Here is a 27,977-nt window from a genome sequence, read left to right on the forward strand (position 1 = left end):
ATGGGTCGCAGAAGGGCCCGCCTATGGGCAGTTTTCCAGTGCTGTTACTCCAAGGCAAAGGCCAAGACAAGGAAGAACGTGGCCTCGGCCCAAGTCCTGGAAGCAGAGTGGCCTGAGGTGAGAGCAGCTGGGGGCTGGGCCCCTCGGATTGGCCTTCACCCGGCGAAGCGTTGGGGTTGTGTTTCATTTTGTTAGCCTGGTTGTGGGCCCTGCCAGCCAGGGCGTTTTGGCCTTCTGGGCAGGATCGACCCCAGCAGGTTGACCTTGTAAGTGGTTGTGCAGGTGCTGCGTGGAGGATGGGCGGGGGCCCCACCAGAAGGGAAACACTGGCTGGAGGAGTCACTGGGGCATGTGGATTGAGCTATAGAGTCAGTCCTTGAAGCAGAAAGGCTAAGCCCCTTAACATCTCCCATCTTACAAAGCACAGAACAGTGTGTCCAGTATCTTAATGACAGGTACCTACTGCTTATGTGTATAACATACAGCCTCATAGCTTCACATGTCTACTACATGCCTCTTACAAGTGCTGGGCAGTGTTTTAGGTGCTGAATACTCAGTATGTAGTAGGGGATACGTAGCCCAGGATTTTTTTATTTGTGCAAAGAAAACTAGAAGAATGAAAGACTCCATGTGGTTCAGTTTGAGCAAGTTCACCACGTGGACGGCACCGCGTGCATGAAAATTATGATAAAATACATATAACATGAATTTAACATTTTATCCAATTTCTTGAATGACTGGGTGGCTTCAGTGGAGTCAGGCTAACAGATGGCCTTGGGGTACCATCAGCCTTTTTCCCAGAGGAACACTCCAAGGCCTGATGGCCTTGTAGATCTTACCTTTCTTCCTCACTCTCCCCAGCGGTTCTAGGTCACTTGTCTGTGTGTCATTTAAGAATCTCTTTATCCACTTTGTTGTTAGGTTTATGTTTAGGGAAGTTTCTCAGACTTCCCTGGGTCTTGAGAAGGCAGGCTTGGATTCCGGGTTCTCCCCTGCTGCGTGCCTGCCGGGTCGAGAAGGAGGCTGAAGGCCGGTCTGAGTTGTGGTGGTCTGTGTGGTGTTGGGGTCAGTGGACCCCCTCTTCTCTGGAGGGGCAGGGAGACCCTTTGTGTGGAGCCTGGAGAGACTTGACAGGGTCAGTCTTCAGAGTCTCGCTCTCTTTTTAATTTGTGTTTGCATTTAGTTACTTACTCATTTCACTGTTTTCTAGGAGTTGGCAACATCTACGGAAGAACTCAATGTATGCCGGGAACAGCTTCTTGCAAGAGAGAAAGAAATTGCTGTGCTGAAAGCAGAGAGGAATAACCCCAGGGTCAGTAGGGGGATTCTCATGTGTTGACATTTGCCCCGCGGGGGTCACTGCCGGGCTCCGTGTTGCTGTCTTTAAACTCTGTCTGGTTTTCAAGTCAGTTTTCACATCTTCCCACTGAGCAGACCAGGGTGGATGAGTTTGGGGTTCTCATACTTTGCTTCAAATTTATGATGAGAGCTAATATAATTTTAGTACATTTGAAGGGGGAGTTCTCTGAACTTACATTTTTGTCCATGCTACAGTTTGTGTGGGGTCTTAGTTCCCCGACCAGGGATTAAAACCCATGACCCCTGCAGAAGTGCGGAGTCTTAACTACTGGGCCACTGGGGAAGTCCACTCTAACTTTAGGCTGCACTGGCGGGATTCCGACTTGCCTTAGCATGTTTCCGGCTATAGCATGAGGCTGAGAGGGGTTATCGGCCCTGAATTCAAGCATGAGGTTGAAGGTGCTCCTTTGGCCCTGCCCTGCAGCTGCTGCTGGAGCACCTGGAGTGCCTGGTTTCCCAGTATGTACCATCCCTCCAGACGACCACGGGCAAGTGGCAGGCGCAGTCCCCAGCCGGCATGACCAGCGAGCTGGAGGTGCTCAAGGCACTGAAGTCACTCTTTGAGCACCACAAGGCCCTGGACAAGAAGGTACCAGCCACCCGGCCATCCCGGATTTGTACACTTGCTGCCTTGTTAGGTGGATGATGCATGTATTTATGTAACTAGTTGACTTTTGAGCTCCTTGAATTCTTATAAATACATTTTTTCTGTAAGAAGTCAGGGTTTTATATGGTTAAAAAGTGTTGCCTGCGTCCATGCTCAGTCATGTCTGAGTCTTTGTGACCCTGTGGACTGTAGCCCACCATGCTCCTCTCTTCCTGGGACTTCCCAGGCAAGAATACTGGAGTGGGTGGCCATCTTCTACTCCAGGGGATCTTCCCGACCCAAGGATCGAACCTGCCCTCTTGCATTGGCAGGTGGATTCTTTACCATTGATCCACCTGGGAAGCCCCCAGTTAAAAAGTATTAGTTGGTATAAATGTTTCCAGATTTATTATATTCTGTATATCAATTTGCAATTAAAAACTAGGTAATAGAATTATTTTAGGATAACATTTTTTTCCTCTCAAACTTAGAATTTAAAGCTGTTAATAAGCAGATTTTTTGACATTAAGATCAATGAGATACATTAAATGTATTCTGTTATAGTAGCCGTGTATTAGGGTGAGTATACAATGGCAACCCACCCCAGTACTCCTGCCTGGAAAATCCCATGGGTGGAGGAGCCTGGTAGGCTGCAGTCCATGGGGTCGCGAAGAGTCGGACACTGCTGAGCGACTTCACTTTCACTTTTCACTTTCATGCATTGGAGAAGGAGATGGCAACCCACTCCAGTGTTCTTGCCTGGAGAATCCCAGGGACAGGGGAGCCTGGTGGGCTGCCATCTCTGGGGTCGCACAGAGTCAGACACAACTGAAACGACTTAGCAGCAGCAGCAGCAGCATACACTAAGAAGTGCACTAACGTATAGACACACATCAACACACGAGGAGCACTTGAAGGGTGTAGTTTGTTAGAAGAATTAGGTGCCACACATAAAGAGGTAAGTTCAGTCATCGTGTAATTTCAGTTAGTTCAGTTCAGTTCAGTCACTCAGTCGTGTCCAACTCTTTGCAGTCCCATGAATTGCAGCATGCCAGGCCTCCCTGTGCATCACCATCTCCCAGAGTTCACTCAAACTCACGTCCGTCGAGTCGGTGATGCCATCCAGCCATCTCATCCTCTGTCGTCCCCTTTTCCTCCTGCCCCCAATCCCTCCCAGCATCAGAGTCTTTTCCAATGAGTCAACTCTTCTCATTAGGTGGAAAAGTACTGGAGTTTCAGGTTTAGCATCATTCCTTCCAAAGAAATCCCAGGGCTGATCTCCTTCAGAATGGACTGGTTGGATCTCCTTGCAGTCCAAGGGTTTGTCATTTTTATCCTTTCATTTTAAAAAAGTATGAAGGCTGTAGTGGTGGAAATCAGATGTTCTTTATCTTTCTGATTGAGGACCAGCCCACCTGGGTTATTTTAATGACTAGTAAACTAGACTTGTGGCTCAGAGCTGCAGGATCTCTTAAGTACCCCTTTGTCCAGTAGGAGACAAATTCTGACTCAAATCACCTGGTTCTAATCAGGATGGATCGCATCACCATGTATTTTCTTTTTATGCTGTATTTTCAGTTTTGAGTTGAGTTTTTCCAAATGGAATTTTGCTGTCTTTACTTATTTCTTTATTCTGATTCAATTTTTTGGTTTTCGCTGATGATTCTTAAAGAGAAGAATAACCCGAAAAAGATACTAATGGACGGGGTGCTTGATGTAACTCACAAACAAGAAAACATGCCAAGCGCCAACGGAAAGGCGTGTCTTCGGTCTCACTCTCTGTCTGGTTCTCGTCTTACTATCCAGTCTGTGCGGGGCTGTTGAGACCTTTCTCCAATGCACCATGTAGGTCTGAGTGGCCGTGAGGGTCGTGTGAGCTCCAGTGCGCAGAAGGCAGTTTTGACTTCACCCATTTCCCGGAAGTGCTGCATTCCCTCCCTCCCGAAACAAGGCTGTCTAAGGTTTCCTTTCCCCCTTAGAGAACCAGCGACGGCTCTCTAAGCCGTGAGGAAGACCTGGCTCAGGTGATCGAGCTCCAGGAAATCATCAGGAAGAAGTCACGGGAGCAGAGTGAGATGAAGGACCGCCTGGCAGCCCTCTCTGCCCACATAACAGAGCTGGAGAAGGACCTGGACACGGCCAGGAAGGACCTCCTCAAGTCCAAGGAAATAAACGTGAATCTACAGCGGGACGTCCGTGAAGTGAGTGACAGTGGACGTGCCTGTTGTCCTGAGGCGGAATGTGGGTCCCTTGTTCTCCCCGTGACCTCAGCCTTGGCGTGGCTGCGTGAGCAAGAGCAGAGCACTGGCGAGACCGCGACTGGCTGCCTTCCCGCCTCTGCGTCGAGGTCTCTGGGGTAAAGAGGCCTGGTCCAGGCGGGCCGTTGGCAGTGGACCAACGTGAGGGCAGTCCTAGCGCTGTGCTGCACCCTGGGTGTGGACTCCTCATTTCCACAAGTCCTAGGGGGCCTAGTGTGTTCCTTTTTTAAAAATTCATTCATCCACTCATTCATGTATTGGAGTATAGTTGCTTTACACTGCTGTGTCAATTTCTGCTGTACAGCAAAGTGAACCAATCATATATATACATATACGCATGTATCCCTGTGTTTTAGATTTCCTGCCCATTAACTTCACCACAGAGCACTGAGTCGAGTGCCCTGTGCTGTACAGCAGGTCCTCACTCGCTGTGGACTTGATGCATAGTATCAGTAGGGTGTATATGTGAACCCCAGTCTCCCAGTTCATCCCCCTATCTGCCTGTTGAATGTATTCCTGATGATGCTGAAACTTCCTTCTGATTCACTCAGGCGAGTCTGAACGTCTGTGGAGCCCGTTCTCTCGGAGAGATGGGAGCATGCTGCGTGGGCTCTGCTGAGGCAGCTTGCCTGGCCATCTTCTCTAGTTTTCTGAGGTTCCGCTCCTTGAAGGGATGTGTGACAGTGATACCGGCGGTCAAACAAGTTGAGTGATGTTTGCTCACCCTCAGATCCTCAGGCCCGTGCTGTGTAACCATGCAGAATCAGAATGTTTCTGGCGGTCATGTCTGCGGGTGTCATGATTTATGAGAAACTCCCTAACGGTCACAGTGAAAACAGAAGAGAGCTGGGGGCTCAGGCCTCCTCCTGTGAGCCTCGCGTCTCCTCTGTGCGCAGACAGACAGTGCCCACCCTGCCCCACCCCTCCCCTGTGAGGCCATCTCAGAGAGCACCCCTCCAGCATGAGGGACAGGAGGTGTACTTGTTTGGTAGCTCGGTGTGAGTAATTCTGTGTGAGAACTCAAAACAGAAATATTTGCACATGTTTGTATAACCTGTTCACACTACTCTTTGGCAACAGGAGGAGATTAGGTGGCAGAGTTTAATACGTAGAGAATTCTGGAAAAAGCGTTTTTAAGACCTTTCACATTTAATGTTAGGACAACATCGGTTACTTAGTGAGCATGGAGGGACCTGAAATGGATTTTGAGCTGGCTGACAGGAGTCGCACCAGCAGCAAGCTCTGCTCCTGGTTTGAGCGTTTCCTACATGTGGTGTAACTGCTTTAGAAGAACTAGGCTTGAGAAGGCTGCTCCCAGTTGTGTTACGCTTTGACTTCTGTTTCCACTCATTAATATTCTTATTTAATTTTGAGGAAATTGCATGACATTTTTCCAACTTTTACCCGAGGAAATGAGCCTCAGAGCTCGCTGTTGGATCTGTTGAAGGTCCCTCCCTCTTCTGGGTCAAGCCCACCTGTATGGTTTAGGAGACAGAGGTCCTTATTTCATGCCAGATACCTTCCCTCCGGGAATTCTTGCAATGACAGAGTAGTTTAGTGTACTGTTTGTTTGCTGTTTGGGTTTATTATGTAGAAAAGAAGCTTGGTAAATCGAGTGGCCAGACCAGACGTTAAGACAGATGGGTGCCATCATGGCAAATGTGACATTTGAGGTGCGTTTTTGCTCACATCTCAGAAAACTGCCATGTCTAGGACTTTAATTTTGAGGACGCTAATTTTATGTTTGATTTGAAACTTAGGATTTAGTCCGCTTTTTTACTCTTAAGTGTATCGGAGTATTCTATGATAATGACTTACCTTTTCTCCTCTGCAATGCCTGGTGTAGGCTATGGCCCAGAAGGAGAACATGGAGAAGAGAATCACTACACTTGAGAAACGCTACCTCGCTGCACAGCGCGAAGCCATCTCTGTGCACAACCTCGATGATAAACTTGAAAATGAAATCGCAGATAAGGATTCTGTGCATCGACAGGTAATGTCTTTTACTGAACTGTGTCTGACCTTTACAGTAGTGAATACTGAGGAAGGAAGGTAAAGATCTTTTCATGTGACTCCCATGTTGGAAATCAAGTCCCAATGGAAAGTTCTTAGGACCCTAAAATACTGCGTTCAAAAGTGTGAATGTACATCATGATAAATCAGCTGTACTGAAAGGAAATACATTTTTTAAAAATTGAGGGTGACTGCAACTTACAGGTTTGAATTATTTGGGATTTGGTTTAACCATTTTGTGGAATTCCACTCCTGACTCTTCTTTAACTTGACTTGAATCTGTTGGCTTGTTAGCATTTTTACTGAAAGAGCAGAGAGCAGCAGGGAACATCACAGCAGCTGGCTGCCTGTTGGGAACCGGGGTCACTGTGACAAAAGGCAGGGTTAGAGCTCCAGTCTGATTAGGGTTTGTACTTCCTGTAGTTTGGTGAGCTTTACTTGCTCCTGTTCCTGTGTGGTCTCAGATAATCAGGACTTAACCAGGAAAACCAAATCTGGCTTCTCCAAAACAAAGTGAGTCAGTCTGGTGTGTGACAAAGTGTATCATTGGCTCCACTACAAAAATAAAATACTAGAAAGCCATTGAAATGTATGATGTGGAATGCTATTTAAGAGCATTACGATATACAAAACAATGGCTGTAAAAGGCAGATCAGAAAAGACTACGTACCATATGCTGTAGTTTTCTGAGGGTTTTAAAGCATCTCTTATTGTTTATGTATGTACATAGAGTAATACACACACAGAAAAAATAAGAAAGCTGCTTAGAAATAAATGCTACCCTCTCAGGAACCCGAGCGTATAGATAATTTCATTTATTTTTCTTTTTCAAAAAAAGAATCTGCCTAAATGTTCTACACTGAAAGCTTTCAGAGTAAGAAGATCTGTTAAAAGAATAATCATGCATTTACAAATATTAGTTGACTGGCATTTTCCCAGGCACACTCTGATCAGGTCTGTATTTCAGAGGAGATGAAAGCCATATTTTGGCTTACAAGCCCATGGCCATCTGCAGTCAGTAGGGTTCCCTTCAAATGATGATTCTGGTGATGTTTTAAGAAGGGTCAGTACTGACCCTTAACTTGTCAATAAGAATGAATAAGCTTCTACAGAAACCTGATCTTCTTTAATATATAAGAACTTTTTTTTTTTTTTTAAGACTTCTTTGGAGACGTTTAGGAAAAGCAAATACTCTGGCAGGAGGTGTTCTGCCCACTGAGACCAAGCCCAGGAACATTGAGAGAAAAATTACCGTGATGCAGCTTCCGAAACAGAACTAACCCTGTAGACACATGCATTTCGGTTTTGTCTCAGCTTACTAAAAATGGCAGAGGCTACACCACTTGGCCCGTTTTGATGTTCTGCTCTCTCTTTGTAGAAGGAGGATAAAGACCGACAGTTGGAGGAGTGCCTGGAGCTGGCAGAGCAGAAGCTGCAGCAGATGCTGCTGGAAGTGGAGGCTGAGCTGGCTCAGCGGGTGGCTGCGCTCTCCAAGGTGCTGCTCTTGGTCCCCGGGGGGCGGGCGCGGGGAGGGCCTGTTCCGATGCTGTCCCACCGTGCCCCTCCCCGCGCTGCTCAGTCCACGAAGGAGCGCGGACGCGGGGGTGGTGCTGCCCGTCTGAGATGGGAGCGCTCCCTGAGTGTCAGACAGTCCCCGCTCCCGTGTCATCCCTACGTTAATTTCCCTCCAGTTTTGTCCTGTGCTCTGTGTGTCCCCAGGATGCTTCAGCTGTGAGTCACTGCTGCTCAGAGTTCAGTCAGCAACTCAAAGCCTAGCAGGATAAAGAACTAGAAAAATCCCATTCTCGTTTAAGAGATAGCCAAAATAGCTCTATAATGAACACAGTTTAAGTCTTTATTCATACATTGTTGACTAAGTCACAGCGGGGCACGGTGCAGACCCGGGGCCCCACTCCCAGCTTGCAGTCCCCGGGAGCCCACGGGTGAGAGGCCACGTCCAGGAGACGTGGTGCTGCTGGGGGCATGGTCCCCATAGCTAGCCAGCCACCCCGACCTTCTGGAGGGAAAGGTGTTGCCCCGCACTGCTGGTGGGCACTGGCTGGGCATGGAGAGGCGGGCCGGGCCTGTGCTGGCCCGGCTGTCGGAGCGTTGCCTGGAGCTCAGTGAGCGGCTGAGGGGCCGGCGGGTCTCCGGAGGCGGGTGGTGTCCGGTGCTCGCAAACCCTCCCCGAGCAGGGTCACTAACAGCCGCCAGGGGGCGCCCTTCTGCCTGTGATCTTCCCCTCAAGGGTTGGTTTCTTCTCTCCCCTGGCATCTTTGTTGTCTGTCCCAGGTCGGCCTTGTAGTCTGAACTTTTGTCTTCCGGAAGCTCTGCCACTAAGGAGGCTAAACTGCTCGAACTTACCTCCCAGCTTAGGAAGGAAGAACGTGTGCCCTCGTGTGTCCCGTGCTTGCCACTGCCTGCTGTCCACGCTGGCTGGCCAAAGGCAGTCTGAGGATGGGGCGCATCGGCCGTGGGTGTGAGGCCTGGGGCCAGGGGGAGCACCTCTCCTCTCACGAGCCGGTCACCAGCACCCTCCATCATCCACGTGAGCAGGCGTGCGGGTGTGCCCCCCGCGAACCCAGGGCCAGTGGTCCGCACAGAGCATGGCCCGCTTGCCGCCCCTGTGGTCACAGCCCGCGTGCCATCAGGACAGGGTCGGTGCGAGCGGAGCTGATGCTGTTGGCCTACAGGCGGGAGAGAGACAGAGCAGCATCGAGGAGAGGGAGCGCCAGATAGAGACCCAACTGGAGGAGAAGAGCGAGGAGCTGCCTTGGGTGCCTGTGGGCCAGAGCCGCGGCTGGGCGGGGCTGGCGCTGCCTTTCTCTGCCGCTCCAGTCTCTGCCGTGGAGTGTGCATGTGTGGCCCTGTCTGCTGATCCAGGCACCCAACCTCGGGAGCAGGGCCAGATGTGGTCGCCCGTAGGTGGTTGTCAGGGGCCAGGGGGTCCCTACGTTCAAGGAGGACGCTTGTTGCTTTGACTAGCCAGGCCAGGGAGCTGCTCAGGATACAGTCGGACCTTACCAGGGCCCCTCAAACAAACTGAGGGTGCCAGCCCAAGGCCCATGAAACTGAAGGCATGGTGCCCAGGTGTGGAGGTGCTTGCCTCGGACGTGGCACTGGAGTCCCACATGCCAAACTGCTGGTCCAGACGTGGTATGTGTGTGTAGGATGGCTGCTCCTAGGCAGGAGGAGAACCGTAGTTGCGCTGCGACAGAAGGCGCGCCAGGAAAGGGCGATGGTGGAGGCTCTCATCAGAGAGCCCTGAGAGAGGTTTCCCGGGAGGGTTGGCCACACAGCGGTACAGACCATCCAGCAAATGGAGTGGGGATCCCAGGTCCAGCCTCAGGGGTCAGTACTGTCCCTACCATAGCTGTGTTCTTGGGCCTGGACTGCAGAGCCTCACATGCATGCTCCCAGAGGGCTGTGGTTCTGACTCCCATCATGAGACCTCGGTGAGGCTCCCTCCCTGCTTAGGCAGAGAGCTCAATGTCTCCCGATCAGGGGTGCACTTCCTTACTTTCAGAACTGCTGCTCAGAGGCTGTTGAGATTGGGATGCTGTTTATGACTAAGCCAATTCAAAGTAAACTTTTGTTTTGCTTTAAAAATATTTGAATGCTGATGCCTTATTGGGGAAGCTGTGACAGGTTTTATTTCCTTGGGCTCAAAAATCACTGCAGATGGTGACTGCAGCCATGAGATTAAAAAATGCTTGCTCCTTGGAAAGCTACAACAAACCTAGACAGCATATTGAAAAGTAGAGACATCGCTTCGCCTACAAAGGTCCATATAGTCAAAACTATTGTTTTTCCAGTAGTCACGTATGGATGTGAGAGCTGGACCATAAAGAAGGCTGAACACTGAAGAACTGATGCTTTTGAATTGCATTGCTGGAGAAGACTCTTTTTTAACAGAAAATAACCTGTCAACCCACTCCAGTACTCTTGCCTGGAAAATCCCATGGACAGAGGAGCCTGGTGGACTGCCATGTGTGGGGTCACACAGAGTCAGACACGACTGAAGTGACTTAGCAGCAGCAGCACCAGCAACCTGTTTTTTAATTTTTTACAATGGAATATTTCAAACATGCACAAAAGTGGACGGAGTAGTATAATAAATACCCATGACCAATCAATTAGCCTCAGCAATTTCTAACACAGGGCCAATCTCAAATATATCATTCTTTTGTCTTCTCTCCATTTTTTTATACAGTAGGTCCTAAAACAGCTTTTTAAACCATGAAATTGATGCTTGTTTTATAAAACACAGACTTTCCAACTTTGTTATTACATTTAAAAATTGCTTGAGGTAATTATTTCCAATTTTTTAATATGAATTTTCATATTGGAAAAGACCCTGATGCTGGGAAAGATTGAAGGCAGGAAGAGAATGGATGACAGAGGATGAGACAGTTGGATGGCAGTTCTGGGAGTTGGTGATGGGCAGGGAAGCCTGGCATGCTGCAGTCCATGGGGTCGCACAGTCAAACATGACTGAGCAACTGAACTGAATTGAATATGAATTATCATTGGAAGAAAAGCTACGACCAACCTAGACAGCATATTAAAAAGCAGAGATATTACTTTGCCATCAAAGGAACACCTAGTTAAAGCTATGGTTTTCCCAGTAGTCATGTATGGATGTGAGAGTTGGACCGTAAAGAAGGCTGAGCACCAAAGAATCGATGCTTTTGAACTGAGGTGTTGGAGAAGACTCTTGAGAGTCCACTGGACTGCAAGGAGATCAAACCAATCAATCCTAAAGGAAATCAGTCCTGATTGGAGGGACTGATGCTGAGGCTGAAGCTTCAATACTTTGGCCACCTGATGCGAAGAACTGACTCATTGGAAAAGACCCTGATGCTGGGAAAGATTGAAGACAGGGGAAGAAGGTGCAATAGAGGACGAGATGGTTGGATGTCATCACTGACTCGATGGACATGAGTTTAAGCAACTTCTGGGAGATAGTGAAGGACAGGGAAGCCTGGCGTGCTACAGTCCATGGGGTCACAAAGAGTCAGACACGACTGAGTGACTGAACAAGAGCAATCATTACAAAGAATTCAAGTGATGTTTCATGTAAAGAAAAATATGTGAAAGTCTATCTCCACTGGCTTTTTTTCCAAAATGAATTTTCTCACTTTTTGCTTTATAAATTGAATTCATTTTATACCCTTAATCCAGAATCAAGCTCCTGTTTATATATTGGGAAATTCCTCCACCAACGTGTGTGTAAGCCAATCCCTTTTCAAGTGTACTTGTTTCTGAGTGTAAATCTGCTTGCTCCTCAAGCCCTTTCGACAGGAAATGGCTGGTGACACTAAGGTCCCCCAGGTGCTCTGCCGAAGAGAAGTGTTGGGAGTGACCTTTGACCAGTGAAGTCCCTGCCTCCCTCTGCACCTGCCCGTCTGCTCTGGGGATGCTCAAGAGCCCACCAGAGGTGGCTGTGGGAGGGGACTGCCTTGGGAACCAGGGCACAGGCCGCTCACATCGCGGCTCCCTGGTGCTTTTAAAAGAACGACGACTATACTTGCTCTTGAAGTTTATGAGTTTTTGTTTTTCCTGTTTTAGGCAAGGCAAAGAGAAAAAATGAATGAAGAACACAATGAACACTCATCAGATACCGTGGATAAGCTTCTGTTTGAATCAAATGAGAGGCTTCAGCTTCATCTGAAGGAGAGAATGGCTGCTCTGGAGGATAAGGTGAGTCAGCTTCACGGCCCTTTTACAAGAGGCGCATCTGGCCTGGCCTGGCTCAGCCCGGTCTGTGTGTGGGGGAAATCTCCAGGACAGAAGTTGGAAAACTCCCATAGAAGGCCCCAGAGTGAATGTCTTTACTGGTTAGAGTAGCAGCATTTCATGCTAGTCAATAAGCGTGACAGCATCCACAGGCAGTGTGTAAAGGAACAGACATAGATGTGTGCCCACAACCCTTACAGAAAGCATCAGTGAGGCGGAATCACCAGTGGCCCCGATGTCACCAGCCACTGTACTAGAACATTCTTCTAGGTCCCCCCTCAGCCCTTCGTTTCTTTCTTGGAAGTTTATTTCTGGGGCTTTGCTGGCAGTCCAGTGGCTGGGAGCCTGCCTTGCAAGGTCAGGGACGCAGGTTCGATCCCTGGTTGGTGAGCTAAGATCCCACGTGCCACGCGGCGATCACATCAAAGGAATCGCGCATGATGCAGCTAAGGCCCGATGCAGCCAAATCAGTAAGTTTAGTTCAGGATCTTTTATATAATGTGATTGAAAAGATTGAAGCAAGTAAAAGCAAGCATTCTCATATTCCAACTCTAGCCTTCTCTCTTTTTATTTGCTTTGGGAAATGTCTGAGAACCTCAATCAGAGCAGCTCAGTGGGCAACAGTCTGGTTCAGGTTCGGTGAAAACCTGTCCCAGCTGCACCAGTGCCCTAAAGACGAGGCCCAGAACCTTCGCCGAGGTCAGCGCTTGGGCGATGCTTGTCTGAGAGAGACCCATGGTCACTACAAGTTCTGTGGCACATTTTTCCCCCACAAAAACCAAGATGACACCCACACCTCACTAGAGACCTCACTTCACCCTGACCTGTGGGCTGGCCCTGAGGTGGGGATAGTTTTGTCTCAGGTTTAAATTTTGCATGTGAAACCTGCGCCAGTTTCCTGAGTGACCACTGAACTGCAAAAGCTGAAAGCAAGTATAAAGCAGTTTCGCTTACCCCAGGGACCTGGCCTCCTTGGATCTAGAAGATCAGTCGGGGAAGGAGGAGTTTTTCTGTGTACAAGTTAGTGTTAAAAGTTTTCATCCGGCTTGGTGCTGACACTTCACTCTGGGCGCGAGGTCCGCCCCTCATCCCAAGGTGCTTTTGTTATGCCCGGAGTCCGAGTCCCCAAACTGAGAGAATAAGACATCCACAGCAATGCAAAAGCATAAAGGGGTTTATTACTAGCTCAAGCCAGGACCCAGGTTTCATCCAGCATAGTGGAATCCGACAAGGGCCCCGAGTTCTGAATCACATATACTTTTATACAGACGGTTCTTTGTTTCTGTAACAGCATAGCTGATTGCTTAAACCGTATGCGCGCACGGGACTTTTAAACCTCACATCCCTATCTGGATTGGCTCGGGTCTGGCGCAGGCGGGGGGCTACGGGGATTTTTCTGATTGGTCTGGCTACACTGCCTGCGGGCCTGCCCTTTAGAGCCTGTCCTGGCTTCTGTTTGGTCCTAACACTTTATGCTTTCAGGCAGAAGAGTAGCCATCCTGCAGTCCACGCAACGTCTGTTAAGAATTAACTCTAAAGCACTGTGTGTATCTTTTTCAGAATTCTCTCCTATGGGAAGTTGAAAATACAAAAAAGCATTTAGAAGAGATGCAAAACAACAAGGTCCTTAAATCTCTAAATCCTTTAGAAATTTGTTAAGAGCTGAACTGAGCTGGGTTCATTGTTAAACAGTTACTACAGATGCTTAGTGGAAGTGGAGTTGCATTTTCCTTATGGCTAGTCCACTGATGTAACGTGTATGGCATTTCTGGTTTTGAACACTGAATGTGATTTGCATTATAGGTGGATTTAGAGTGTGTGGCCATTGTGTGTGGTTCAGAATTCTGAGTAGTCCTTTCTAGGTTCACCCGAAAGCTGAGACAAAGCATGAGCCTTTTCATGTGGACAGTGCTGTCCGTCACAAAGATAATACGAGCCACATACACAGTCTAAAATTTCCTAAAAATGAATGGGTTGCTTTACATGCTTTTTTCACCGCAAGTCTTGAAATCTGTGTGCTTTCCACATCGAGCTTTACACCGGCCTGCGTCACATCCTCAGTGGCTGCACAAGGCGAGTGACTGCCGTGGCCAACAGCACAGAGCTGCCAGGTTGAGTCGAGTGACTCGGAAACTTAGCCCGTTTGACTTGTTTTACCCCGTGAGGAAGTGAAGTGGGGTGTACAGGAATGAATGTGAGGAATGCCCAGGAATGAAAGTGAGGTCCATGGAGACAGTTTAAAGCGATGAGAGGAGTGAGGGCAATAGAGTGAGTCCTGTCCCCCGCCACCCGAACCCCGACCCCAAGTCCAGCTTCTCTCTTCAGACTTCATTGTCGTCAATGGCTTGCCATGTTTCCTCCAGAAGCTTTTCTACAGCTCAGATGTAACTTCTTATTCATTATGGTTTATAAGGGTTAGTATTGTTCTGAGTGTTTATATTTGCTATGGAACACTTAGAGTACAGTTTCTCAGAATTAAATGTTCAAAAATGTGTGATTTTAAGGCAAGAGAATGGAGAGGACGTGCTGATCGGGCTGATGGGGGTGAACCCATAGGCAGCTAGTTTGCTGGAGCGGAGCAGGAATGATGGCAGGTGGTCCTGGAGCCAGGAAAAGGGGTGGCCCAGCCCTGCGGAGGGGTCATGACGAAGACAGAAAGTGAGGGTACTGGCCACGGGGGACAGGGAGTCACCAAGCCAGCACCTCGAGGCTGCCCCTTGGTTGCTTTGAGGTCATGTCTGGGGAAACAAGGCAGGACCTGGGTGAGAGTGGGGCAGGGGGGAGATTTGGGAGAGGAGGATGTGAGGTGTGAGAGTGGGAGGGCGGCACGGGCCCAGCAGGCATTCTCCCCTGTGTCTCAGATGACAGAGCCGCCCTTGCGGTGTGAGGGGCCATCCCCAGAACAGCCCGAGGGCCTGTGCCCTGAGAGGAGAGCCATGGGAGGCTGGCCCTCCTGTCCCCTGGCTGCCCCTGCTCACTCCTGTCTGTGTGTGTTCAGACCAGCCTGCAAAACGGAGGGCTGGGAACACCTGAGGACGGCGCTCCTCGGCTGCCGGGAGCCAGCGTGAGGAATTCCACCTGTGACAAGGTCATGCGGCAGAGCTCTGATGGCAAGGCTAATCAGACCTCAGGTTTTCCCCCTGGAATTTCCTGAGCATCCACCCCCAAAGAATAAGAATCTGCCTGCTTTTCCACTCTTCTGACATTCTCTGGAAAAAGTCAATTCAGGGCTTTAGTCTTCTGCATTTGAAAGAGTGTTTCAATCCAAAATCCCCTCTGATGGCTTTCTAGCCTGCCTGCAGGACTTGTACAGCTGCGCATGTGATTGTTTGAGGCCTCCTGACCGCAGGAGGCACAGGAAGCTTAAAACATCTTTGGAATGTAGGGGCTTCCGAAGAGTCAAAATCATTAGAATAGGACTGATTAAAGGTTTCATTTGTTGAGCCAATACTTGCTGCCAAATTTTCATATCCTTTATTTTTAGATATAGTTGGTATATAGAAAAACAAGTAGTAGACCTGGTATTAGCAAAGTTAGATCTTTGAGTTAAGTACCTTCTTTGTTATAACCCATTGTACCTTTGTTCTATAGAGATGTAACTTTAATGCTTTAGGGAGATGCAGATTAAAGAAAAACACTTCAGGGGAAACGAGATTAACATTCATTAAGGAAGAGAGCCAAAAAGTGTTAACAGGCCTCTTGGCCAGAAGATAATGTAAATCACCTGAGACCTTTTGTATACAAAAAGATATACAGAAAGAGTCTGGGCTGCTAACGCTACATAATTTTGTATTACCCATTGATCTCTATGTATAATCAAAAGTATAAAAGGCCTTGAAGGACAATAGAAGGAGAGCCAGTCGCTGGACTGGTTTCCCCCGTGTCTCCTCTTTACTCTAATTTCAGGCTGAATTCCCATCTGGGACATGGAGGCTCACTATGTCTACTTAAAGAGAGAGAGCCCAAGGCGGGGCACTCTCCGATATTCAAACGGGCGCCGGTGGCCTAATGTAGATGGTGCAAGCTCCTTGTCTGGAACTTTATTGGTTTTCCACGTAACCCAAGTTAATCAGCCTCTTCTCTCCACTTAATTTTCCTAATACACTGTTTCTTCCTAATCTAATCTTATATTAATAAATAAATAAGTCTTTCCTCACCGACTCCGTCCGCCCTTCGAATTCCCTGGATTCACCAGGGCTGGACCCCGGTACTTGGCGAACTAGTACCAGTGATGACCGGCGGGGTGGACCCAGCGGCTGTGGAGCTGAAGGATTTTTTTTTTTTTCTCTAATTTTCCTTCAGCCTGGCTGATGGAAGCATGGATGTATTTTTGTAATTTTCAGTTTTTGTCTCTGACTCCATCAGCCTACCCTTGTGAATAACCTCATAGGATTGCCTTCCGTCCACGCTGAGACCTAAATGTCACCAGGCCATCTAGGAACTGGATTCTCCTCCTGCCCGTTTCTTCAGTACTGCTCGCTTAAGAGATGGCAGTGTCTCATAAGCATGGCCCATTTGTCCAAAGTCAGGGCTTCCATGTAAAATTGTGTTCAGTTCCTGATAGACTTGAGATGTCCGGAATGTTGCTGACGAGACGTGGTCCTCTCGTGCCCAGGTGCAGCCCCTGAAAGATCAGGACCAGGAGCGTGGCCAGCAAGCCAGCGTGCTGGCCAACGTGACCCAGGTGTTCGAGAATGACGAGGGCGTGTCTGACGGCGAAGGCGACGGGGTCACCCTCTTCAGCACGCCCGCTCTGCTGTCGCCCAGCGGGCAGGCCGATGCCAAGACTCCAGCCGGGAGGATTCAGGAGCAGCTGGACAAGATCAATGAAGAGATCTGGTGGGTGCACCTGAGCCCAGCTCCCCGGAGACTTGGCTTCTCTGAGGAGCTGTCTTCTGCTTAGAGAAGTCTGAGTGTTCCGTAGTAAGGAAACTGACTTCAGGTCTGCTTCGAGAATTTTCAGTTCTGAGATTGCCCTTGATTATAGAGCTCAGTCAGCCAGGACGTTCTGTCCACAGTGTGGTGTCAGCACTCTGTGGGGGGCCGTTGTGGGGTGTCCCCCCCTCAGCTCTGGGCCCCAATGTGGGTGAGGTGCCGAGGCAGTGTCCCCTGTGGCCCATGCACCCTCCAGCACTGAGGGTTCGCCTTCATGTGTCCCTCGGAGCCTTCCAGGTTCTGGGGAAAAGCCACCTGAAACAGAAAAGCTGGGGTTCTGGGGTTGGCAAATTCCCACTCAGATCTGCATTTTCCTTTTTAACTTAATACATTGTGAAGTTTGGCTTGTTGTAAGACAGTAATCCAAGGACATGTGTTTGAGTTTTTCTCACCTCATCAGTATATTTAAAATGTTTTCTTTAGACCCAGTCTTGGCAGTTATAACAGTTTACAAAACAGGATAGAACCCAAAGGCCTGCCTTGTGGTGAGCAGGGGGCCCTGGATCTGGGTGCAGCTGGGTGGCTGGGGGCCCCAAGGCCTACCTGGTGCCGCACCCGCACAGCTGTGCCTCCTGTGCTGAGTCTACGTTCAGAGTGGCCACAGGCCGGTGACCCTGCACAGGACCTGGCAGAACTGCTGCTCAGATTGTTCTCATCCCGTCACCCCTGGCCAAGGTGCCCATTCCTGCCGGTCGAGTGCGGGGGGCTCGGGGAAAAGGCAGGGGTAAATGGCACAACCAGCAAACACAGATGGTGCCGCTTGCACTTTTGATGCTGAGACAGACTGCTTTGTGGGCCGTGTTTGAGCACAGACAGGCTCAGAAAGATTGTCTTTCCTCATCCCCGTAGGAAATTTAGAACAGTTACATATTAATATTTTTATTTCTACAGCAAGTTGTCAGGTAAAAGTGATTTTTCCTTATGCAACAAGTTGACTTGATGTAAATGGTAAATTCTGTCCATCAACTTGTCAACAGTGAAAAACTTTCAAGATGTATAAGTAGAAGTGAAACTGGAGCGTTTACTACCTGAAGGATCTTGTCTTTTAATTTGAAAATCATTTTATTTGCATAATCTTGTATTTAATCTGTATATAAAATCATCCATGACACATTAGGGGAGAAGAGCAGTAACTGTGAATTCTAGGTTAATGCAGCACATTGACATGAATCCAGAAACTCACACAAAGCTGGTGGAGAACTTCATCAAGTGATGCGTTTGTACATATACAAGCTTAAAAAAAATTAAAAGTGCAACTCAGCACTTCATCTGGTCTGGAGACTTGTGTTTAGAAACTCCAGCTTGCTCGTGAATCGCTGTTTTGGTTATATGGAGTTCCCGATTCCCAGCGGAAAAGATCTGAGGCACTGACGTGCATCTCTGCCCTGAGAGCAGGGCAGGTAAAGGTGGTCAGCTTCAGGCATCTCCTCACAGGAGAGTCACCACCCAGGCCCCATCAGAATGTTAAATAAGTCAAATCAAACGTGAAGGATCAGGGGCCACTTTGTAAGACTCAATGACAAGTTATTCTAAGTTTGAGAATATTCAAAAGAGGGAAAGCTGAACCTTTTTGCTCAGATGTTAATTGAGCAACTCTTCCTGGAATTTGCTAATCGTGACACAGAATGCAAGCCTAAATTTGTTGTCCAGACACGTTCCTCTGCTGACAAAGGCAGGTGATGATTTTATTCTATTTTAGGTTGATCCAAGAAAAGAAGGAGAACACGGATCAGTGGGCTGAGAGGATTGAGAGCAGGGTGGGCAGGGGGAGCTTAAGCAACCTTGGTGCTTTAAATCCTTGAACTCCCTCAACCTGAATCCCACCTCCTCGCATGCCAGCTCCTGCCCCCCCAGCAGAGGGTGCTCCAAGCCCTGAATGAGACGGCACAGCCCTGCGCGGGAAGTAGACAAGCTGGGCTTCATGACTGGTACGTGTCTGCCTCCTCCCTGCCGTGCCCTCCCCGAGCACACTGGTTTTCTTTTGTTTGTTTGTTTTTTCTCTTTTTACCCAGAAGAAAATCAGGTACATTTGCTATGCTCAGAGGTCTAAGATTTTTAAAACTGCCTAGGCTTTAATGGGGCTTCCCTAGTGCCTTAGACGGTAAAGCATCTGTCTGCAATGCAGGAGACCTGGGTTCGATCCCTGGGTTGGGAAAATCCCCTGGAGAAGGAAATGGCAGCCCACTCCAGTATTCTTGCCTGGAAAATCCCATGGACCGTGGAGCCTGGTAGGCCACTGTCCATGGGGTCGCAAAGAGTCGGACATGACTGAGCGAAATCATTCCATAATTGCACAGCGACAAATTAGTCTTGATATTTGGACCCCTGGCTTAGGAATCTAAACTGGTCTGCTCGCTAATGGGCCTGGCCGTGTGCTCAGGCCAGCTCTGCATGTGAAACCAGATTAAAAGCCCAGTGCCCCAGGGCCCCAGTGAAGAAGTTGGGCTTCCTCACTCTTCCGAGTCTGAAAACGAGATGACGACCTAGGGCTTTTGGTGACAGAGTGTGCGGCTCTAAAGCACATGTTCCAGCTTTCTTCCATGTTTAGCTTAGGTTTGGTGAGTGCATTGCTGTTTACCCCATGAAATCATGTTTACAACACTCTGCTTTGTAACTGCACTTGTATTATCACTTTTTTTGGTTACCACCCGTTTCATGTTAGCTGCATTGTTAGTAGGCATATAATTAAATTGACTGTGAATCATTTAGTGGCATGTGAAGTGGTAACTAGTCCATTTTGTGGTCTTTTGAGACACTGTTTTTATTATTTGCATCGTTGGCTAATTAGTTGATATTTAAAAGTCTTTGATGATTTCTCTGTAGTTTCACGACTGATTTCTTTCCGAGTGTTTGTAAAAGAGCAGTCTGTGTATTCTGTCCTGCGGTTGGAGTTCTCTGACGGTGTGTCTGCTTTCAGCATTGGTTTTGATTTCCGGGCTCATCCTGTTGTCTGCTTAGTGGTTGTCAGTCCAGACCCCAGCTCCCCACCACTGCCCTGCCTCGCCCCCGAGGCTGTAGTTTACTCATCCATCTCCCCTTCCCCATCCTCCCACTTGCTCTGGTCATAGCAGTGCTGTGGTCCACAGCAGGTGTCCCCTTAGTCGGGTTTGTGCTTTGTCTTCATGTCTCATCAAATGGTGTTTTTCCCCCATAGCAGTAAGTTTGAATTAGCATATCACTATGCAGTTACAAGCATAATATAGATGGATCCTAAACCACATATCATGTGTAATTAATAAATGAGATTATCTCTACTTAAATGATCTTCTTAAGTGTAGAAGTAATGGACTTTTGACACAATATCCTTTCTGTGTTGGTGCTTGTATTTTTAAGGCTATAAATCTCATCAGCTTTTGCACAGTTAATGTCTCTGCTAGACTCTTTAAAAAAGCATCTTCTGTGGTTAATAAAATGTAAAGACTGCACCTGCTATTATGCTAGCTTTCATTCTTACATATTTTCACAGGGAACCTGGTTTAATAAATTTACTTTGAGAAGTTTTATATCAAATTCTAGGTAAGCATTTTATGTTAATGTCCAGTAGGTGGTTCAATTTTTCAGTGTTCAAATAGGTATTATGGTAACGTCCTCATCAGTTAAATTACTATTTTAAAGTATAACATGTTTTTTACGAAGAGAAACTAACTTATAGAGAAGTTTGGCTGAGAATAGACAACTGTTAAGGGCCTTTTTTGTACAGAATGCTGTGCTTTAATGAATCATGATGTTGTAATAGAATTGTATCTTCCTGAGTAATAATTTATAGTATTTCTCTAGTAAATCTTGAATAGCTTATTTAATTTCTGTGGTCAAAAAAAATGTTCTGTTTCCAGTTACATGTTCTCTAAATCTTCATCTCACTTATATGTTTGCCATCATTTTTTGCTATACTGTATTTGTCTATACTGATTCTTGAATTTTCAGCTTCAAAGTCTCAATAAATCTGGTTTCTCTTCATTTCTTTGCATGCATCTATCAGCCTAGTGATTTAAGGAAGCATTGTCGAAAGGTAAACTATTTAGTAATTTAGCATGCCTTTGTTTCTCTGTGAAGTAGTAGAGAGTCCTTATCATTTTACATGAATGAACACTGTGTGGTTATGTACTGGTGAATAATTGACATTTTAATGGAAGCAATGAAACTTAACCACCACTTAAACTATGCTGATGGTTCAATAGGTCATTTGTTGGGACAATTGTAACAGTTTGCCTATCTCCCACTTGTTTGCCTTCTAATCATATCATGCTTATTTATAATAGACATAGTATTATTTATTATTTTAAAATTTTTCTTTACTAATTTTTTTGGCTGTGCTGCACAGCTTATGGGATCTTAGTTCTCCAACCAAGGATCAGACCAGTGTCCTGGCAGTGAAAGGGCCAAGTCCTAACGTCTGGACCACCGTGGAATTCCTACTTAGTGTTTTTTTTTTTAAACAAATGACTGAATCAGAGCCATAGAAGTTAGATTTGGGGGAAGCCAATTTAATGACGGTGGGTAGCAGTGTGCAGGAGACTCTGTGCACCAGGCACCATGTCGAGTGCTTTCTGAGTCTATCATCTAATCCCGCAGACGCCCAGGTGAGGTCCAGGCTGCTGTTATCCCCATTCAGCAGACAGGGACACTGAGGCTTAGAGAGGCCGAGCACCGTGCCCAGGCTCCCACACCCAGCAGTGTGGTTCAGACTGGTCTGATCAGAGCCTGGACACTTACTGTGGTGCCTTCCAGCCCGCTTTGCTCCAAAGGCTCTTGTGTCCATCATGGCATCCCTGATGGAGGCAGCATCAGGAGGGAGCTCGCTGCCTCTCCCCTTTGGTCACTTGGTTGAGCCCCTGTTGTTGGAGTCCAGTGCCCCGAGGGCTGGCGTTCCTTGTCCCTCTCCCACTCCCAGCCTGCTGATCGAGCACTCCTGGGGCCTTCCTGCAGGACTCGGGCAGCCGTGCTCTAGTTCAGGCAGCTCAGTGCCCGGGAGCCCTTCTGCTGGGCACAGCAGAGCAGCGCCATCACCCTGGGGTTGGTGACCTGGGTGTGCTGCTCACCCTCTCTGTGGCCTGCTTTGCCCTCCTGTTAAGTGAGGATGCAGCACTGCGCATCCTAGTCACGTGGGCACCAGTGGGGCGGCTCCCATCCTGGGGAAGGGTGGCCAGGCTGCGCACCCAGAGGCCTTCCTTAGCAGGAGGCCCGGGGGAAGGGGCTGGCCGTGGTCCCTGACTCTGAGGCAGGTGTTTGTCTCCACTGAGTCCATAGTCAACCCAGGTGTGTCACTTCCCTGCTCTGTTCTTTGTTGTTTCTGATTTTTAGAAATGCTTATTTTAACTTGAATTTGAGATTGATCCCTGTTCAGTTCCATGTGGATAATTTCTAGCCTTTGTAGCCCTCTGTTGTCTGAGGTTTCTTGGTAGAGATCAGGGGAGGGTGCCCAGTTTATCCAGCTGCTGTTAAACGAGTTCAGCTGTATTTTGCACTAAGTCACTTTGTTGTCACCATGCTCTTGTGGGGCTGCACGGGATCAGTATTCTTTACAGAATCCCATTAAAAAAGGACTGGTTAGTTGGTTAAAACAACACACTCATTGTTTATAAAAATACTTGCCATGCATGTTTCCTCAAACCTCCCCTGCTTAACCACACACCCAAATGTATAAGTGAGACCTGTCTGGACCCTGAAGGGGTTCATCTGTTCCCCACACTGTTGCCACCACTGTCTTTCCTATTTTCAGACCCAGGACTAGTGGAAAAGTTGGGGGTCCAGGCGAGATCATCTATTTTTTTTTAATTAGTTTATTTTTTAATTGAAGGATAATTGCTTTACAGAATTTTGTTCTTTTATGTCAAACCTCAACATGAACCATCCATAGGTACACATACATCCCTTCCCTTTCGAACCTCCCTCCCATCTCCCTCCCCATGCCACCCCTCTAGGTTGATACAAGATTATTTCTTAGTGAAGACCTAGGAGAGCTTTATGTAAACCACAGTGAGCAAATGACACTCAAACTGGGTGTAAGCACTTCAATGTGTAGCCCCCAGTCTGTATGTTACGAGAAATACAAGCCAGACACATGGTGTTCGCATGGAGGGCTTGGGTACCTTTTCTGTGTTTCACTTGTTGTCATGGGTTCAGTAACCTGCATCATCACTACAAATGATCTTGGGTGGTGGTACAAGCTGTTTCGTTTTCTCCTTCAAATAGAAAGGTCTGGATGGCTTTGCTGAGAGGTTTCTTACTCTTGCTAGTGGTGCTTCCGAGCAGCATCTGGCGATGAGCACAGTCCTTTCATCAGGGCAGTTCATGCCACGCAGGGTTCACGGTGCTGGTGTGGCTCTGCTGTCCTGCCTGGCAGGGCCATCTGGTCGCTGGATTCCAGGGAGTGTGGAGCCCGGCTGCAGGGAGGCTCCCGTCCAGGGTCTCTGCACTCAGTGGGGTGCTCTCGCTGCTCCACGGCCCCGCTCCCTTGAACAAACAGTCCTTTAAGATGGCATTAAGCTAGAACAAGGCATTTTTTTGTACTTGGCAGATAGTATAGCTAATATATTTTCAAATAATTTTCTGGTTATAATGTAAAGCCTGTGTGATTGCCTTTTTCTATTGTCTATTGTTAGCCAATTTTACACTTACCTCACTCCCTCAGTTGCCAGCTTTACAGGAAGAGGTAGAAGATGATGAGACCACCATCAAAGGTGAAACCTCGACCTCCGCCTCGCTGCGGTCCCTTCAGCTGGACCGGCTGGGCACAGGGTCGCTGCGCACAGCCAGCAATGAGAACATCAGGGACGCCCGCAAGTAAGGGGCCTGCTCGCCTCGTTGTCAGTTTCAGAAGTCTTGCGCCTCTTATCTTGAAAGAGTTGCAAGGATGATTGTAAAGGAATCTGACTGGATTCGGTGCCTGTGTTTAGTGGTGGACTTCAGGTGCTGGGGTAGAAGAGCTCAGTGACCTCAGTGATTTTAGAAAGCATCTGTCTCTATGTATTGACTCCTGTGGGAGGTTTCTTCCTGCTCTTGCTAGAGGTCTGCCCAGCCTGGGGTGCGTTCCTGATGGTTACGGCTCCGTGCCTCTTGGATTTGCTCTTGAGGGTCCCTCCCTTTTCCTCAGGGGTCTCCTCTCAGGAGACTGTCTGTTACCTCCTGTGACTGACACTGTCCTCATTCAGACCCCCACCTGCTGAGCTCCTGTCGTGAGCCAGGCAGCACTCAATGGAGGGCACATATGGTCACCTGACCAGCAGCCCTGCACAGTGACCGTCGCTCTCCTGCCACAGCCGAGGACAGTCACCCTGCAGGAGGCGGAGGGAACTGCCCAGAACTGGGGAGCTCGCCTTCTCTGGGAGTGTCGTCACCTGCGGAGCAGCCACCCTGAGGGAGGGTTGGATCGCCCTCTGCACCAGCTCGTCTGGAGTGAAGCCCTCCTTGGGGAGACCTCCAGTCAGAGAAGCTCAGCTTCCTGGGGCCGTTGTTTATGGCCGGAAGTCTACATTGCTCGTGTGGAGTGTGGTTGGTGAAGGAGACTCCACTGTCTGCTGCGAGGTTGAGGCGTGGGTGTTGCTGGGTGGCCGTTTCTATCCGTAGGTCTTGTGGAGGGGTGTGTGTTTGCACGAGGGTGCTGGTTAAAGGTTGTTTTCTCTCCCCGAAGCTCGACAGGCTCTCAGGACGGCCCCGGGGGCAACCCCAGCAACAGCAACAGCAGCCCGGATGCGTAGCAGAAAGCCCCACAGAAGAAGGGCATCAAGTCCTCCATCGGTCGTTTGTTTGGCAAAAAGAAAAAGGGCTGGCCTGGACACACCAGCAAGGAGGCGTTAGGACCAGGTGGGTGCTTCACCGTTCAGAGGGAGGAGGGTCTGCATGCATGTCCCTTCTGTGTCTCCCCCGCTGTCCCCACGAGGCTCCTGTCACTCACGCTGGGTGTCCTCCTGGGAGGAGTGGAGGAGGTGTCTGTCTTCTTTAGGGTCTGAGATGATTGGATCAGTTGATGAGTGGATGGGTGGATGGATGGATGAATTAAGAGTGGATGGATGGATGGATTGGTGAGTGGATGGATGGATGAACAGATGGCTGGCTGGATGGGTGGATGAACGGAGCGTGGAATGAATAAAGCAGATGTTTATACTCCAATGAGAAACATACTCTACAAAATTGACTGAGTAGGAGCTGGTCAATGATTGTTTCCTCCAGAACAGTGACATGTGTTTGGAAATGGTCTAAGTGCTCATCAGTGAGGAGTGAGGTACAATCTGTGGACACCCCACAAGGAACAGCACCCCCTCCTTCCTGCCACTTTCCCCATCCCCAGGAGCTCATCAGGGGTTCTGCCCATGCCCCCCACCCCAGCCCACAGCCACGCAGGTCCTCCTGGGGTCTCCTCATCACGCAGTGTTATCATCAGGCCCCCCATCTCACTCGGCTTCATCTCCTTAAGGACAGGGTATGTTCCTGCCTCTTCAGCCAGATAGTTGTTGAGTGTCTTCTTTTTGCTGGGTGTGGGATTTATAGGGTAAGTAAAACAGATATGGTCTGGAGCACAGTTAAGTGAGAAGAGAGAAAAAGGAGCAGATTATTAAATGCTATCCCTATTATTAATAAATACCACACTGAGATGGATGGCGCATTGATTATATACCAGATGCTGTGTGTGCCCCTTACCAAGCAGGTGCTGCCACCTCCCGATTGACAGAGGAGGAGACAGTGATGGTCGCGCGGTTAGGGAGTGGTGAGGGCAGGTTCACACCCACGTAGTGGGACCATGCACTTTGCTGAGCCCCAGCCACCTCTCTGGTGGATGCAACAGAAATGAGATGGCTCTATGGCATCACTGATTCGATGAACATGAGTTTGAGCAAACTCCAGGAGATAGTGAATTACAGGAAAGCCTGGAGTGCTGCAGTCCATGGAGTGGCAAAGAGTCGGACACAACTGAGTGACTGAACTAAAACCTGAGTGTGTGCTAAACTGCTTCAGTCGTGTCTGACTCTTTGTGACCCCAGGGACTGTAGCCCACCAGCTCCTCTGTCCATGGGATTCTCCAGGCAAGAATACTGCAGTGGGTTGCCATGCCCTTCTCCAGGGCATCTTCTCAACCCAGGGATCGAACCCACATCTCTCGTTATCTCTTGCAGTGGCAGGCAGGATCTTTACCGCTAGCACCACCTGGAAAGCCCCAGGGAACGCTGACAACTAGGAAATGCAGAAAATAAGGGCTGCTCCTAAGTTAAACTGGAAGAGCAGCAAGCACAGGTTGAAAAGAGGATAACACACGAAGAGCGACAACAGTGCTGACAGAGACAAGCCGGGATGTGTTCACCCACAAAGAAAATATCTGTGCCATTCGGAGGAGGAGCCTGCCAGCCCTTGGAGGGACAGTTGGAACCGGTATGAAAACCGAGGCCATGGTCAGCAGTGCCCACCCACACGGCCCGAGTGGAGTGGTGTCACTCACCAGCTTCCTGCGTCCCCAGAGCTGCTGGGGGTGACATCTGAGAGGCCGGGCAACGTCCCCAAGTGAGCTAAGGCATCCCTGCTCTCCTTCCAGTGCTGCTGCGGGGCTCTCTGTGGGCGGCCACCCTCATCCCCTGCTCTGCCACCTGCTGGGGCCCAGCTGTCCCCCTGGGATCATTTCAGCCCTTGAGCTTGGGTGTTCCCAGCCCTCTGCCACGCTGGGCTGGGACACAACTCAGGACTTGGGCTTGAGATATCAAGGAGACTGTGAATCTGAAAGGACACAGCCCTGGGGCCCTCGACTGACCACGTGAGAAGAGCAGGAGAGCAAAGCCCCCTCAGGGAGGAAGAAGAGCTGGGGAACGTGCCCACACCCACCGCTGCCTCCAGCACAAGTGCCTCTTTTTTGCCTCTCCTTGGCCTGAAATAGACCCCAGCTGCTGCTGCTCCGCAGGTGATTCCTAAAGAGGCACATCCTGCAAGAGCTATTGTCCTGCTGCTCTGGACCTGCCTAAGTGTGCTCAGGAGCGTCAGACAGTGGGGCTGCCACGCCTGATGCTGGGGAGGGCCTGATGCTGGGGGAGGGCCTGATGCTGGGGGAGTACCTATTGCTGGACTAGGGCCTGATGCTGGGGGAGGGCCTGATGCTGGACTAGGGCCTGATGTTGGGGGAGGACCTGATGCTGGGGGAGTGCCTGATGCTGGACTAGGGTCTGATGCTGGGGGAGTGCCTGATGCTGGACTAGGGCCAGATGCTGGAGGAGGGCCTGATGGCGAACTAGGGTCTGATGGTTGGGGAAGGTCTGGTTCTGGACTAAGGCCCTTTGCTGGGTGAGGGTCTGATGCTGGAGGAGGGCCTGAATCTGGGGGGGGGAGCATCTGATGCTGGACTAGGGCCTGATGCTAGGGGTGGTCCTGATGCTGGACTAAGGCCTGATGCTGGGGGAGGGTGTGATGCTGGAGGAGCGTCTGATGCTGGAGAATGGCCTTGATGCTAGGGGAGGGTCTGATGCTGGTAGAGGGCCCTGATACTGGGGTGGGAACACCTGATGCTGGACTAGGGTCTGATGCTGGGGGAGGTCCTGATGCTCGACTAGGGCCTGATGCTGGGGGTTAAACGTCTGATGCTGGCGGGAAGGTCTGATGATGGTGGGCAGTGTGCTGCCAGATATACACAGAGTTGTGATTATAAATATGAGAAATGTTTTTTTCATACTTTCCTGACCACCTTGCTATGTTCTTTTTTTCTGAAGCATAATTGCTGTGCAATATCGGTGTGATTTCTGCCATACATCAACATGAATTAGCCATAGGTGTACGTGTGTCCCCTCCCTCTTGAATCCCCCTCCCACCTCCCCCTGCTACATTCTTGTTTCTATGGATATATGAATAATAAAGACTGTTGACCAAAATAACATAAAAAGCTCCCACACACAAGCGTGCACACGCACACTCCCTAGTACATCATTCGGGTCCGCATCACGGCTGCCCTCGGCCACCCCGCCCTGGGATCCACGGTGAGCCTCGACACCTGCACTTTGTTCCCACCCTCGGCCCGCTGCCCACGCCTCAGCAGCAGAGGGGCCCTGTCCCCGCAGGTGCTGAAGTGATGGAGCTCTTGTCTCCGGAGCCAAGGACATGAGTACCAGGTCGGTCAT

General features: G+C 49.2%; 1 protein-coding gene across 1 annotated transcript; it reads left to right on the forward strand.

Annotated features, from left to right (window-relative positions):
- Positions 1-27,961, forward strand: LOC102191333 (liprin-alpha-1-like). The gene is given in 20 exon segments (XM_018052784.1): positions 1-117; positions 1,211-1,312; positions 1,784-1,948; positions 2,832-2,902; positions 3,601-3,703; positions 3,925-4,146; positions 6,050-6,196; positions 7,595-7,711; positions 8,910-8,993; positions 11,788-11,919; positions 13,516-13,578; positions 14,954-15,019; positions 16,571-16,794; positions 18,590-18,675; positions 18,678-18,818; positions 19,714-19,904; positions 21,817-21,961; positions 23,493-23,673; positions 24,521-24,693; positions 27,780-27,961. Coding segments are annotated over 20 exon segments (2,712 nt in total).

This window comes from Capra hircus, chromosome 8, assembly GCF_001704415.2.
Source record: "Capra hircus breed San Clemente chromosome 8, ASM170441v1, whole genome shotgun sequence".
In the NCBI taxonomy this organism is placed as follows: domain Eukaryota; kingdom Metazoa; phylum Chordata; class Mammalia; order Artiodactyla; family Bovidae; genus Capra; species Capra hircus.